The sequence below is a fragment of the Lygodium microphyllum genome, chromosome 6, assembly GCF_053477565.2.
Source record: "Lygodium microphyllum isolate KBCC chromosome 6, Lygodium_microphyllum_v1.1.10, whole genome shotgun sequence".
Lineage (NCBI taxonomy): Eukaryota > Viridiplantae > Streptophyta > Polypodiopsida > Schizaeales > Lygodiaceae > Lygodium > Lygodium microphyllum.
Window position 1 is genome coordinate 9,689,540 of NC_141140.1, and position 15,616 is coordinate 9,705,155.

Here is a 15,616-nt window from a genome sequence, read left to right on the forward strand (position 1 = left end):
CACCTAGCAGCTTTTTTCCTTCATTTTCAGGCAAGCATTTATTGCTAGAGGCAAGGCAAATTTTTAAATCAGGCATGCATACATCATTTAGTGCATTTTATCTAGCATTTGTAGGGATTATTTGCTGGTCTGTCCTGCATTAAATGAAGGTCGGCCGGTTTCAGCATTTTCTCCTATTTATGGCTGCCAATCCCTCCACTCTCATTACCCTTTTTAGTCATTATACTTTTCAATGCCACCTCTCCTTCATCATTCTCATCCTGTTGCCCAACTTTAACACCCTTACTGATGCTCCCAGCTGCATTTAGCCAGGAGGGGCTGAGTGAGACCAACCTTGTATCATTCAGATTTCCGATAATTTTGTTCCTTTAGTTGACTGCATTCCATCTGCTGCCTTCTTCTCTTTCACTCCATGTTCACTGTTCTTTTTTGCTGTACACTGTCACAGGGAAAGCATACTGCTCTTAAACCATGGATGTTGTTGTCAAAGGCAGAGGAGCTAATGTTGGCTCATGGTGCTAAGAACCAGATGAAGAGGGTGATAGAGTAACTTGATGAAGAAGAGTAACGAAGACCTGATAGCCCTTAACTGTAAGAGATGGAAAAATAATTAACCAGGAGGGTAGTTGGGACATGCTTGTACTTAGCCTCAAGAGAGGTCTCCTATGCTAGCCAAATGTGGTAGGTGTGTTCAAAACTCCACCTCGACAGAGGGATTCAATGCTAGTCAAGAATGTGAAGGCAAAACCATCAAGGTAGTCATCCATCATGAGAATAACATGAAGAAGAACTGAATGGAGTTGTAATTGAAGTAGAAGGGGGAAGCACCTCAGCTGGGAGAGCAATTAGGAAAGACATTTGGTGTGGTAGGTGGAAATTTTCCTGAACTTGGTCTTGGTAGAGAAGACAGTCTTTGTCTCTATGCTGATCAAGGAAAATCCGGAAAATCCAGGTTGTCAAACCACCCCCATCAAGGCCAGCAAATTGTTGCAAAGTAATTCTTAACTGAAATACAAAACCCAGCATGTAAATACCAAAAGAGAAACCAAAACCTACATACCACTGTTTCATGTTAAAATTCTTTTGATACTTATCTAATGCTAAATGGATCTAAGAGAGTGTGTAGCGGAAGTTAAGAAAAAGGGCTAAAGGAGGGCTTAACTAGTTCAAAACCTGTCATAGCCTAAATAGTCCTAAGTGCATAGGCTGTGCAGTCTATAGGCCCGATTCAAGGAGCCTAAAGATCCAGCTAGACTGTCCCAAGATGAGCCTAATCTAACATATAGGAAAGTAACCTGACTAGCCTAAGGATTTTAAGGGTAACCTAGGAATCCTAAGAATCTAGCCTAAGGCCCTAAAGGAGCATCGGAGCTGAACTGGTTAAATAAGCCATAAGGCATTTACCAAGGAGGAGATTCAAAATCCATAGCATCAGTGGGTCACATTGCAAGGAGAAAAATGTAGTATTTGTACCAACCCTTTGACATGGAAAATGGTCATTAGTTGGGATGTGGTATTCGTAGAAAATGCAGGCCAACCTTTCTTATAATCCAAAACACAGTCCTATCTGGGTCCACAAGACTTTTTTGCCATGCTGTTGCCTTCTTTCCAAAGTGGTGTACTGGAACAAGACCAATTTCAGCAGCCTATCAAAGTGTTAATGCAACCAAATCTGTAGTGTTTGCCCATTGAAAATTGGCCCTAGTTTTAGCCCATTGATCAGGTAGATGATGATGATGTAATGGCCAAAGAGAGGGCTGCTATCAAGGCATCTAAGACAATGGCTCTTGGACATATCCTCTGAGAGCAATCATTATACTTCCACTCCCTGATAGAAGGAATAGCTGCTCACCATGCATAGGGACAATTTCTTGCACAAGCTCTTGACTTTACATCATCCAATGAAGAGTGTATTTCTTTTGAGCATGCTGCGGAGGCAAGGTATGCCGCCATTCATTCTCTTGTGCTGTGTTTGGCTTTTCATAACATGCAGAGGCTACTTTATGTATCTGGCATAACGATTCATATTTGCGAATTCTCATCCTTTCTGTTGATAACATCCTTGGCATTCAATTTGCCACCATTAGGTGATGCATCATTATGTCACAATCCATATATATTGGACAGGTCTTGCAACGTTTTCAATTCAAGGATGGTAAGCTGGTGTCAGCCTTGGAGCCTAGTTTCTATGTCTCTTCTAATGATGGCAATGGTTCTTTCTACACTACTCTTTATCAATAAGCTATTGCATGTCTCATTTATTTATGTCACACTAGACTGGATCTTCAATTTCCACTATCCCAAATGAGTGGGTTCTTAGATACCTTAAATGCACCTAAGTTTTAGGCCTTTTCTATGAGGTTAGTTCTTCACTTGCTATGCATGGATTTACAGATGGTGATTGGGCTCATTGAATTCCTTTTGGTCTAACCAATATTCCAGCTACATTCATGAGACTCATGAATATTGTTCTATGCCCCTATGTATGAATGTTTGTTGTACTTGATATCCTAATCTATAGTCACAAAGGAGCATTTGGACCACTTAAGAAAAATGTTCCGGGCGCTTAGAGAACATTGGCTTTATACTAAGGAATCCAAGTATAAATTTTGTTCAGCAGACTTTATTGGCTGTATGATTTCTGAAGACAGAATTGAGATGGATCTTGATAAGGTTAAGGCAATTATAGAGGTGCTGGAGCTGCGTCTTTTGCTCCATATTTGGTCTCCATAGGAAACTTGTCAAATGAGATGCAGATCCGACCACCTCACACCATGTAACAATATATATCCATGTAGTGTGAAGTATAATGGACTCATGAATTTTGTTCTATGTCCCTATCCACAAAAGTTTGTTGTACTTGTTCTTGATGATATCCTGATCTATAATTAGTCTCAAAGGAGCATTTGAACCACCTAAGAAAAGTATTCCGATTGCTTAGAAAAGATTGCCTTTATGCGAAAGAATTCAATTATGAATCCTGTATAGAGGACAAATATCTTGGCCATAGCATTTCTACAAAGAGAATCGAGACGGATCTTGTAAGTTTAAGGCAATTATAGAGGTGCTGGGGCAGCTACTTTTGCTCCAAATTTGGCAGTCTCCATGGGCAACTTGTCAGATCAGATGTGGATCTAACCACCTCACACCATGTAACACTGTATATCCATGTAGTGGGGAGTATGATAGACTCACTGTGCATGTGAGGGGAAGGAAATGATCTCGGTGGAAGGCCATCTTTGTTGGAGTGATTGGAATGGTGTGCTCCAAGTCCTTTGAGTATGTAGCTTGAAGATGGCTGCTCGAATCACCCTGTTCAGCTTGGATCCATCTATTTATCATGTGTAGTAAACCAATTGATGCTTAGTGTATCCAACCTACATAGTGTATCCAACCTACATTGTGTTGAGATATCGAGCTCCACTCGTGATATGCCAGGGTGACCGTTGTGCATTTATGTCACCGACGTGTCAGTTGCAAATGCGGTTGGTACACCGCCCATGAATAATAGCTAGATGACAGCTATCCTTATCTACTCTAGTTCGTGGCTCAGTTAGTATGTTACCTTAGTTAGTTGAGTTTGGTTTGAGACCCATATATAGGGTTCTTCTATTTCTTTGTATAAGAGTTCTTTTGGCTTACACAACTAAGAAGAGAAATACTGTTTTCACCCTCCACCTCTGTGTGTATTCCCCCATTGTGCAAGCAAGAAAGCTACAAGTGAGACTCCTTCCTTCTCTCCCACAATCTTGACATGGTATCAGAGCCTTATTCGTGGTAAGGAGCTCAAGAAAGCAAGCCAAGCTTGCGGTGTTCTGGTAAGAGGAGCAGTGTTGCTTTCATTTTCTGTTTTGGGAGCAGATCTCTGCAGGTAGCACAGTCGGAAATTGCAAAAGTGCATTGTCTCAGGTTGAGACGCCCTTCGCGGTGAAGCAAGAGGGCAATATATGCTGCGGGTGAGGGCTTTAACCCATGGCGACCCTGTTTTTTTGATTTGAGGCCATTTTGGGGTCTGTTTTGGAGACGGAAGTTTTCTACACGCACTCAGGAAAAGACCCAGTTTTATGCTGTGCGACCACTGTTCTACAGGTCGGTGAAAAGTCACTGTAGAAATTGCATCGTATGCCTGTACGCAGAGACATTGGAAGTTACAGAATCATTCTTGTTGCCTGTTGATGCAAAATCGTCACTAGGAAGTGACTGTGTGGTCAAATACCACTTTCGTCAGTTTTGCAGATTTTCCCTTGTGAGGCTGAAGCTGTGTTCTTTGCAGTTACATAATTTTTTGCAGTGTTCTGTAATGGCGTCTGATTCTCTCTCACAGATTGTCACTGAAAAGCTTGACAAGAACAACTTCCAAGCATGGAAGTTTAGAATGACGAATTTCCTTATGGGAAAAGGATATTGGGAATTTGTTGCAGGAAATGAAAAAGAACCAGTTCTTCCTAATGTTCCCAATCAACAGCAAATGCAGGCATTTAAAGCATGGCATGAGAGAGCCAGGAAAGTTATGTACTGGTTGTCTATTAGTATTTCAGACTCTATGATTGTGCATATTCAGGATGCTAGTACGCCAAAGGAGGTATGGGATACTTTGTCAAAAATGTATAGCACAAATACGCAAGTCAGGAAAATGCAGCTCAAGCAAGAGTTGCATAATGTGCAAAGAGAAAATATGAGCATCAATGACTACCACATGAAGGTGAAGAAGATTGCAGATGCACTTGCTTCCATTGGGTCGCCAGTGGAAGATGATGATTTAGTTTTTGTGACCTTGAATAGTCTAGGAAAGGATTATGCACAGTTCCGAACATCCATTTCCGTTCGTAAAAGATTTCCTGATTTTGAGGAGTTGATTGCTCTTCTAATTTCTGAGGAGCAAAGAAATGGTGGTGCATCTTCTTCAGGAGAAACTTCAAAAGAAGCTGTCTTCTACTCAAATGCTGGAAGAGATAGAGGCAAAGGTAGAGGAGGCCGATTTGGAGGCCGTGGTAGAAATCAGAATATGCAGCAAACTCAAGAAAACCAGTCCTATGGAGGAGGACGTGCTAACTCTAGAGGCAGGGGGAGCCAAAGAGGTCGTGGTGGATGGCAAAGAGGTCAAAATGCAAACAGCAATGTTGAATGCTACTACTGTGGTAAAATGAGTCATATGGCTAAAGACTGCTATAAAAAGCAGAATGACATCATGAATGAAAAATTGCAACAAGGGAATTATGCATCTTCTAGTAGACAGGGTGATGACAAAAATGAGCATTTGTTTATGGTGCAGCACATGAATAATTCTGTGACAAGTGCAGAAGAAAGCAACGATGTGTGGTATGTTGACTCAGGTGCATCAAACCACATGACAGGTCATGCAGAATGGATGGAGGATGCAAGGAAAATGGAAAAACCAAGATTTGTGGAGACTGGTGATGATACTGCATATCCTATTGTGCAGATTGGAAAAATTCCTTTGTCTATGCAGGATGGGAAAAAGAAATACCTGTCCGATGTATTTCATGTCCCGAATATCACCAAGAATCTGGTTTCTGTTGGTCAAATGGTTGAGCAGGGCTTGCAGGTCAGATTTAATCCTCATGGATGCTTTGTTGAGGATATGAAAAATAAAGGTCGCTTGATAGCAAAAGGAAAGAAGAAGGGCAGAATGTTTACATTGGATGCAGACATGCTTGAATTGAGTGCAGCAATGTTTGCACATGGGACCGGTGTTGTTGCAGATATTGATATCTGGCATAAACGCATTAGTCATGTTAATGTATAGTGACTTAAATCAATGCAGGCCCAAAATATTGTTGCAGGATTGCCTAAATTCAAGGTTGCAGAAATGCATAAGATATGTGAAGCCTGTCAGTTTGGAAAAGAGGTAAGGAAACCATTTCCTAGACATGTTCAAGAGAGTAAGAAGCCATTGGAATTAATCCACTCTGATGTATGGACTACTAAAGCTGCATCTCTTGGAGGCTGTCATTATTTTGTCACTTTTATTGATGACTATAGCAGAAAAGTTTGGCTGTATTTTATGAAAAAGAAAAGCAAAGTTTTTGGGCATTTCAAAACTCTTAAAGCTATGGTTGAAAAAGAAACAGGCCTGCAAATAAAATGCCTAAGGTCAGATGGAGGGGGAGAGTATCTCTCAAATGAGTTTGCAAGGTTCCTGCAGGAGCATGGCATAAAGCAGCAATATTCATGTAGTCATACCCCACAACAAAATGGAATTGCAGAAAGGAAAAATAGACATATTGGAGAGGTATCTCGTGCCATGCTCAATGAAAAAGACCTGCCAGATTTCTATTGGGCTGAGGCAGTTGCTACAGCAGTCTACATAATGAATATGACTCCCACTGCAGCAATACATGGGATGACTCCAGAGGAGAGGTATACTGGTAGGAAACCAGATATTTCTCATTTGAAGATTTTTGGCTGCATTGCCTATGTTCATGTGCCAGATGAGTTGAGATCCAAGTTGGATCCAAAAGCTGAGAAGTGCATCTTTATTGGTTACTCTTTGCAGCAGAAAGAGTATAGATGCTATAACCCTTCTACTCGCAAGTTTACAGTGAGCAGAGATGTTGTTTTTGATGAGATGAGTAGCTGGTATAAACCAGTAAATGTGATTGATAATATAGATGTACAAAATGGTAATGCTGCACAGAATTCACAGCAGCAGTCACAAGATATTAGTGGACCTGGAGCGTCCTCTAGCAGTGGTTCACATTCTTCGCCATGGACAGACAGATTGAGATCAGGAGAATCTTCTCAAAGCAATGCAGATAGTGATATGCAGGTATCACGAAAAGGAAAAGAGAAGGTAGATCAGCCCATGTTTGATGTGAATGCAGGTCACTCTTATGTGGATGGTGAATCCAGTGGCTCAGAACAGAGCATTGATGATGAGTTGGGTATCCTCTTTATTGTTACACCTGGAGTAAGGAAGACCAGGGATGTTTTGAGAGCACCCGGAAGTGAGCCTACTTTGCGTAGGTCTACCAAAGCTAGGTATCCTGTGGATAGGCTGAAATATGATGGATTTACAGCCATTCACTATGCATATATGGTCAAAGTGATACAGGAACCAGAACCCAATTCTTTTGAGCAAGCCATGGGAAAAGAAAAATGGGAGAAAGCCATGGATGAAGAAATGGATGCCTTGGAAGCAAATGCTACATGGAAGTTGGTACCTTTGCCTAAAGGTAATAATGCAATTGGTTGTAAGTGGGTTTATAAGATGAAGCACAATGCAGATGGTTCTGTGAACAGATACAAGGCAAGATTAGTAGTCAAGGGGTATGCACAAACATATGGCATTGATTATAAAGAAATATTCAGTCCGGTTGCAAGGATGGCAACCGTAAGAGCAGTCATTGCTATGGCTGCATCAAAGGGATGGTCTTTACATCAGATGGATGTAAAGAATGCCTTCTTGCATGGTGATTTGCAAGAAGAGGTCTATATGGAGTAGCCACCAGGTTATGTGCATGCTGTTCATCCTGAGTTTGTTTGCAGGTTGAAGAAAGCCTTGTATGGCTTGAAGCAAGCACCTAGAGCATGGTCTAACAAGATAGGACAGTATCTTGTCACTATTGGCTTTCAGATTTCCAAGGCAGATTTCTCACTTTATGTGAGAAAAACAGAGAAAGGTATTATGCTCCTTGTCATTTATGTTGATAATTTGATTATGACAGGTGACAGTGATGAAGATATCCTTCATGTGAAAACGCTATTGAAGTAGAAGTTTGAGATGAAGGATTTGGGAGAGCTGCGTTATTTCTTGGGCATTGAGGTGATTAGATCATCAAGTGGGATACAGCTCTTGCAGAGGCAGTATGGATTGGACATGCTGTCCAAATATGGGATGACAGGCTGTAAGCCTATTTCAGTTCCTTTGGAGCAGAATGTGAAGCTGAGTGCAGATGCAGGTGAGTTTCTGGAAGACCCTACTATGTACAGACGCATAGTAGGAAGCTTGATTTATATGACTATTACTAGGCCAGATTTGAGCTATGCTGTTGGATTGGTAAGTCAGTTTATGCAGGCTCCAAGGAAACCGCATTTGGATGCGGCTAGACGCATACTCAGATATGTGAAGTCCACATTGCAATATGGACTATTTTATGAGACTGGGGTTCAGATACAGTTGCATGGATACACTGATGCTGATTGGGCTGGTAGTATTTCTGATAGACGATCTAACAGTGGATATGTGTTCTCTTTTGAAAGTGTTGCAGTCACTTGGAGCAGCAAGAAACAGCCTACAGTTGCCTTGTCGAGCACAGAGGCTGAGTATAGGGGTACAACAATGGCTGCATGTGAGGTAGCTTGGTTGCATAAGATACTTTATGATATGCATTAGTCTACAGATGGGCCAGTTGTCATTTATTGTGACAACATGAGTAGTATACACTTGGCAAATAACCCAGTCTATCATGCTAGAACAAAGCACATTGAGGTGTATTATCACTATGTGCGGGAGAGGGTTGTGTATTATCACTATGTGCGGGAGAGGGTTTTACTAGGTCTTATTGATCTAGTTTATGTCAGCACAGAGGATCAGGTAGCTGGCATATTTACGAAGGCATTGGGCGCAGAGAAGCTGCGCAAGTTCAGAGACGTGCTTGGTGTGCAGGAATTGGGATTGAGCTCGAGGGGGAATGTTGAGATATCGAGCTCCACTCGTGATATGCCAGGGTGACCGTTGTGCATTTATGTCACCGACGTGTCAATTGCAGATGCGGTTGGTATACCGCCCATGAATAATAGCTAGATGACAGCTATCCTTATCTAAGTTCGTGGCTCAGTTAGTATGCCACCTTAGTTAGTTGAGTTTGGTTTGAGACCCATATATAGGGTTCTTCTATTTCTTTGTATAAGAGTTCTTTTGGCTTACACAACTAAGAAGAGAAATACTGTTTTCAGCCTTCACCTCTATGTGTATTCCCCCATTGTGCAAGCAAGAAAGCTACAAGTGAGACTCCTTCCTTCTCTCCTACAATCTTGACACATTGTGTATCCCCACCTAGTGCCAATTGCCATGATGACCTTAAAGCAAGTTGAGAGTATCTCTGTTATAGAAGTCCCAAAATCCGTGTAGGAAGCTCACTGTCTGGGTCTACCCTTGCTCATACAATGTCATGGGAAAGTAATACATTATCATCAATAGTATGGGAGATCATTATCTGGTTGTTCTATCAGCTCCCAAACATTATACCTGGGTGGCTAGTTACCTTGCCGTTTCTCTTTCCCTCTGCTTATGAGGCCATTCCACATATAGATGCGCCATGCAATGATGGGGAAGTGAGCAATGTCTCAAATAGCTAGAGCTTACCCGCTCAAGCAAGTTGCCTCCACCAACTGTATCGGCCCTGCATAAATAGATGCTTAGAAAACACGTATGATGTGACATGGTCAGATAACATCTTAACTTGTGGTACTCTATTGAATGCCTTTTGGAAATCCACAAAAGCAATGTATGTATGGGTGTATATATGCAGAGGAGGGGGACAGTTTTTAAACAGCATTTTTTACATGATAATTGGTCTTTTATTATGCAGCTCAAAACGAGGCTCTGAAGAAGGAAGTGAACAGATTGAGACAAGTCTTTCAACAGCAGCAACAAAGGCAAATGCAGCACAATAACCAGCAGCAGCTTGCTAATCTTTCATCTTCTCAAGAAATTCAGGCAAGCATTTCTTCTGATGTGGTTAAGTGTATGGATGGTGTTCTCAAGGACAAGGAAACGGACGCACTGAGAGTCCATGGGCCTTCCAAGTCTCCACTGCTGAAACCCATCGGACCGTCTAGCTGTTTGACAGGCGAGAAGGGCAAAGGACTCCATGACAGTCAAATCATGTCAACGTCGACAGCCGTTCATTCAGATCTGAGAGTTCACAATCCCTGAATTCAGGGGTTTTCAGAGTAAGCATCGAGTGTTTGATTCATTTGGCGAGGCTTGCAGAATTTTTTCACGGGGGGGTCTGAATGTGAAGCAGGATTTTTGTATCCGCCTGTCAAATAAGTGCTGTCACAGTAAATCTTTGTTCTTCCGTCACAGAAGTTTTCAGAGTCCTGAGATTCTTTTCTAGGTCTATGATTCAATTTGTCAAAAATCCCTTTCTAGGTAGTTAGAACTTCCAAGAATCAGCTTGTAACAAAGTCGACAACAAGAAGTGATCCGGTGCTGGGGGCTCTTGGTATTATCATCAGACTCTTCTTTTTCCCCTTTGTGTTTACCACTGTGCCATTGTTGTTATGGTGGCAATGTGTTTGGTGTAGTGAGCAACATGATCGAGTTAAGACGAGTTTGGTACTGTTGGGGTAGGAGGCATGATCCAATAGCCTTCATAGTTTCTCCCCCACTTTCAAGCTTTTCGAAGGTAGAAAGTGCCCAAGTCGTACACTTCTCTAGCAAAACTATGTTACTGAATCAAAAATAAGTTTGTGTGCTAGTTTTTCACGTCTTTACATGCATTAACTATAGGGGTTAACAAGGTGCAAATTCTTGTATATTCAAGTTTCAAATGTACCCTCAGAGAGTGCGATCGCCCAAAAAAAGCAATTGTAATTTTTAGCCTTGAGTCTCTTATCACAAGATCAAAATTGTCTTGCATATGTAGGAGGTTGATTGTTTGGTTTGACTTCATGCATGTTTTCTTATTGATCTATGTTTAGTTATAATTAATGCAAATATTGGTTACATTAATCCAAGTTGGTTCAAGTTTCTTGTGTCTTAATAGAAATGAATTATCTAAGCAACTCATGAATAACACTTGAAACAAGAAAAAGTATCACTCGTTTACGCATCTGTGACATGAGGCTATGTTTGACATTAGTCAATCACTTTTGTAAAATGAAAACACTTCTCATGATATACTCCAATAACCTTTAACTACCCAAGAGTATAGCACTTGATAGGTGAATATGATGTTGCATTACAAAGCTTGCATGCATATAACATTGCAAGCAATTGGTTATGGCCATGCAATGCATGTAGGTTTGTGTGCGTGCACTTGAGGCATGAACATTCTTCAAAATGACAAAAGGAGAAGGGGAAGTGGAACACGAGATTGAAGAGCATAAAGATGAAAACCCAAAACACATGAAAGCATGAAGTACAAATAAGAGCAATGGAATTGAATTTGTTGTGTGTAACCAAAGCAAGTAAATAACAATCACCATACCGAGAAAAAAGTAAGAAAAGAATATCTCCACACATGCCCTCTCCTAGTTGAAAGCATGTATAGGTGAGAACCCTGAAGATCAGATCTCACATGGCTCTCCCAAGGCCCTTTGCATAGCTACTAGGGAACCAAGAAAGATGCCAAATGAAAGCACCACCAAGCTGGCGGTTGTCACCCTCTCTTACACCCCTTTGTGAATGAGATCATGAGAAGAAAAGGAAGGCACCATCCCTTGATGAGAAGCTGAACACTAAGAGAACAAAGGATGAAGAAGCCTACGACTATCCACAATATATGTGCGACCGCGACCACACCAGTCACCACTCGAGCAACTTGATGATGCCCATCTCATCACCACCAAAGAAATGTTTGCCATGGTCCATGTAGCATAGAGTCCTCCATGAGTGAATAAGAGGAGAAAGTTGGAACATCTCCCAAATAGCAGTAGGCTTAAAAGGTGAAGCAAGATAACAATCCTCTCATAGACTGGAGTTAGCATCACAGCACTAGCCAAGCTCAAGTGCATCATCCAGACGGCACAACCCAACCACGTAACAAGACCCGCAACCAGTGGCCAAACACTCAACCAGAATACTCTGGAGTCTGACCAACCTAAAGATGAAGTAAACTTGAAAAGTCCGGATACCATGTCAGAATGACAAGGCGCAGAAGGACAGCACAAGATCGAAGAGCGTACACATGAAACACAAAATACGTGAGAGCATGAAGAATAAACGACAGCGACAGAATTGAACCCACTAGTGTGCAACCCACGCTAGTAGAAACCCACCACCATAGCTGGGAGGAAGCAAGATTAGAGTAGTCTCTCTCGCTGCCCAAAGGCTAGGATCTCACGTCCAGGATCATCCACAATGGAACATAGAAGTACTTGTGATCCCACGAAAGGGAAGGGCACAGGCACAATCCATATACGAACGCCACACAAGAAGAGCGCGGCTGGCCCAAATGAGTGATGGGACAATGGAGGAGGCTCAGAGCAGGTCCGTCGATAGTGATGAGACAATGGAGGAGGCGGTTATAGAAGGCAGCAATGAAGGGGATGCGCTGGTTTTTGCAGTCTCATGAAAGGAAGAGGGATGAAGAGAGCTCTGTCTCCGAGGAAGCTGAGCGAAGGATATCTGTCAAGAAAGATAGCAACTCTCTAAGAGTCGAGCAACAAAGTTCACAACGGGATTACAATCTCCGATTCCAATCCTCAGGTGGTCTCCGATCTCTTGGCTGAAGCTTTACAAGAAGATGGAGGAGCACTGGGATGGTGTGGCCGAGAGGATCACTCTTGATTCAAGCAAAGTTTGTAGCAATGTGCTACGCTTCAATACTCGTGGTGTGCTTGTCTTCTTCACAGGGAAGCCACCCAGGGCCATGGAGGTGGCTGGATGGCTCGATGCAATACTCAACACCCCAGGGTGGGTGGAGCAAATTTCTTATGGAGGCAAGGGGTTCTATAAAGTCCTCTTCAACAACAAAGAAGCTGCATGCAAAGTATTGGATCAAGGTCTCTACTTTTGGGGGATGGACCTGGTTTACATCACCGCTTGGAAGCATGTGGAGCGGGGTAAAGAATCGCTTCACAAAACATGTCCAGTCTGGGTCGAAATCCTTGCGTGCTTATCTAGACTAGTGCATGCTACTGCATATTACCAAGCCTGAGCAGGGAAAACCTTTGTACATCCCCCCTTTGGCTAACTCCTTCAGAAACGGAGTGTGCATTCTTTGGAACCCGCAGGAGGAGTAGCCCGAATTTGTGGACTTGGATATTCCACATGTTGGTTGGTGAGCTATGACTTCGACTAGTATGGAGCAAGTTTGCGGGTTCATGCCATAACTGTGGTAAATGGGGACTCTACGTCATAGAATGCCCAGAGCTTGTGGACAAGGAAGATGGAGACAATCAAATGCAAAACCCATTAGTGGTGGATGTGGCCAAGGACAATCCTCCTACAAACAAAGGCATAGAACCAATGGGGCAAGGTGAAATCGACAGGGAAGGAGGTTGGCTGCAAGCCAGAGCTAAGAAAGCTAAGTCTTCTCCGCTTCAAACGAGTGTCCAAAATGTAGAGCCTGCCACATCTAACTAGCACTATGTTAAGGGGTTCTGGTCCAAGACTGCCATCTCACATTTAACATTCACGTACAATTCCCTCTCTCACAAGGGCTATTGGTCTTGGCTAGACCGATGGTACTGCACACAGGCAGGCAGGGGAATGGCTCCCTGATGTGGCTCTCGTGGGGGCTGATGTCAATTGCCTCCTCTCTGACCACCTCCCAGTTATCCTCGAGCTGAGATCATTTGAGCCCTCTGGGGTGGTGGGCAAGCACAAGGGCTTGATTGCTAACCTCAGACACTATGTTCAGACCTCATTCCAGTACATGTTCCTAGGTGGTTTGGCTAAGCTAGAGAATGATTTGAGCAATGGTGATTGAGATCCTTGGGGGGAATTTGTTAACACAATGTAGCACTCAATCACCCTCTAGGGTGTCTAGCTAACCTCCAAGGAGCAAAAGGGGGAGGAATGGGCACGCATGATGGTGGGGCCAATCTATTAGCTGTGGTAGGCCATTGATCCCTACTCCAAGAAGAGATTGAACCTCTAATCAAAGCCCAAAAGTTCTCAAGTGTGGCCCTAGAAAGGGAGATTGAAAGGATCAACTTAATATTTCGCAGGAGGCTTAATGCTCCTCCCAGTAGTTCATTAGGAGCTTGTATAGAAGAAGGAGATGTGATAGCCTACTTGCTCTTCAATTTGACAACGGGCATTGGATCTCTAACCAATTGCAAGTAGGTGGTGCATGCAAAGCCTACTTTGCCAAGCAATATCAAGAGATTTTGGGCAAAGTGAAGATAGACACAATACAAAAACTTCTAGATGTGGTCCCCATGGTGAGCACTAAGGAGGAGAATAATAAATCGATTAGTCCCTTCACAATTGAAGAACTTGAAGGGGCACTCAAAAGTCATGTGTATATACATATACATATATATATATATATAGTAGCGAGAAATCTCCTAGCTTGGATGGGATAATAGTAGAATTTCAAGTAAATTTAGTTAGTGTCTAGTCTCAGTCATCATGCATCTTGCCCATAAGTTTCACCCTTCATAGCTAGACCTTGTTCAAAGATCCGTGTTTCTTAACATGGTATCAAAGCCATGTTGAGCATGGTTTAGCTCAATTCAATGTTCTTCTAGCTTTGTACAACCCCTGGTCAGCTCAACTTCATCAAATAACTTCACCTCTCACTCAATTTTCACTCTACCATTCTTGGCAACCATAGCTAGCAGTACCTACCTGCCTTGGAGCTCCTGGATCTCTCCATCAACAAGATCTTAACTGGATTTCTTCTAGGGAGTTGTTCCTTGACTCAGGGCGCAACTTCCTATCATAACAAATCTTGACATTGTGGTCTCTCTTGGTCGGCATTGTGCTTCTTTCATGTTGCTGTCCATATTGCACCCTGTTGTCATACAACTCCCACAATCAGCACCAGCCGTGATCAGTCTTGCAACCATAGGGCAATCAAAGATTATGACCTATGTTACTTCCCATTCAAATCTTAAGCCAAATGGTTTACTGTGGTGGCTGGACAGAGCAAAACCCTAAATCCACCATAGCCATTTTTACTCAAGCTTATCTTTCCCTTCATTTTCTCACTTCCCTTGGCTCAAACAACCCATTGCAACTCTGATCCACTATACCATTGAAGTTTCAGCAAGTGTAGCCCTTAAACTTAGCAAGAAGAAGGTTCAAAAAGATCAAGCATCAACATCTGACATTAAGCTTCAAGATAGTATCTCTTGATACTAAAAGTAGTGTTGTTTAAATACTAATAACTAGTGTTCTTTGGCGCGATTTTTTTTCCAACTTTTTGATTGGATTTACCTCAGTTGTTGAAGCTAATTTGTTGCTGCTCCTACAATCTAGTATGGGGAAAGATTCACCGTTATGCCGCTTCAAAGGAATGGGCTTCCACACTTGGTAGACAAGTATCAAGTTGATCCTGATGAAGAAGGGCATTTGATCAATAACCAATGGCCAAGAGAAGAAACCCAGAGATGTTGCTTTTGCAGTAGTATAGTAAAAGATTAATGACAAAGCCCAAGCTATCATCAAGCTTGAGCTTGATGATGGTTATATCCACCATGTAGACACATGTGATACATCTCATGCCACTTGGGAACAGTTGGATATACTGTTTAGTGGCCAATCTAAATCCTCAAAATATGGATTTTTGATTGAACTTTTCAGGTTGGATATGAAGACTAATACACCCCTTGCAACCCATCTTAATTATATGGAAAGTCTGCTAACTCAACTTACAGGGATTAATTAAAAAATGGATGAAGATGTATGCATTGGGGTTTTGTTGAAGAGTCTTCCTTCAAAATTTGGTAATGTCTCTACCACATTGATTAA

The 15,616-nt window shown here is 42.2% G+C and overlaps 1 protein-coding gene across 3 annotated transcripts in view; it reads left to right on the forward strand.

The window, feature by feature from the left end:
* LOC148034298 (basic leucine zipper 61-like) overlaps positions 1 to 10,599 on the forward strand; it is a 67,910-nt gene extending 57,311 nt beyond the window's left edge. For 2 of the 3 annotated variants that reach the window (XM_087679241.1, XM_087679242.1), the window contains one exon: positions 9,555 to 10,597. In XM_087679241.1, the coding sequence (XP_087535367.1) occupies positions 9,555 to 9,901 (347 nt within the window). In that variant the 3' untranslated portion in view covers positions 9,902 to 10,597. Of the gene's footprint in view, positions 1 to 9,554 lie in introns of all 3 variants that reach the window. The other variant, XM_087679243.1, reaches the window with a different exon arrangement.
* Positions 10,600 to 15,616: the final 5,017 nt, after the last annotated feature.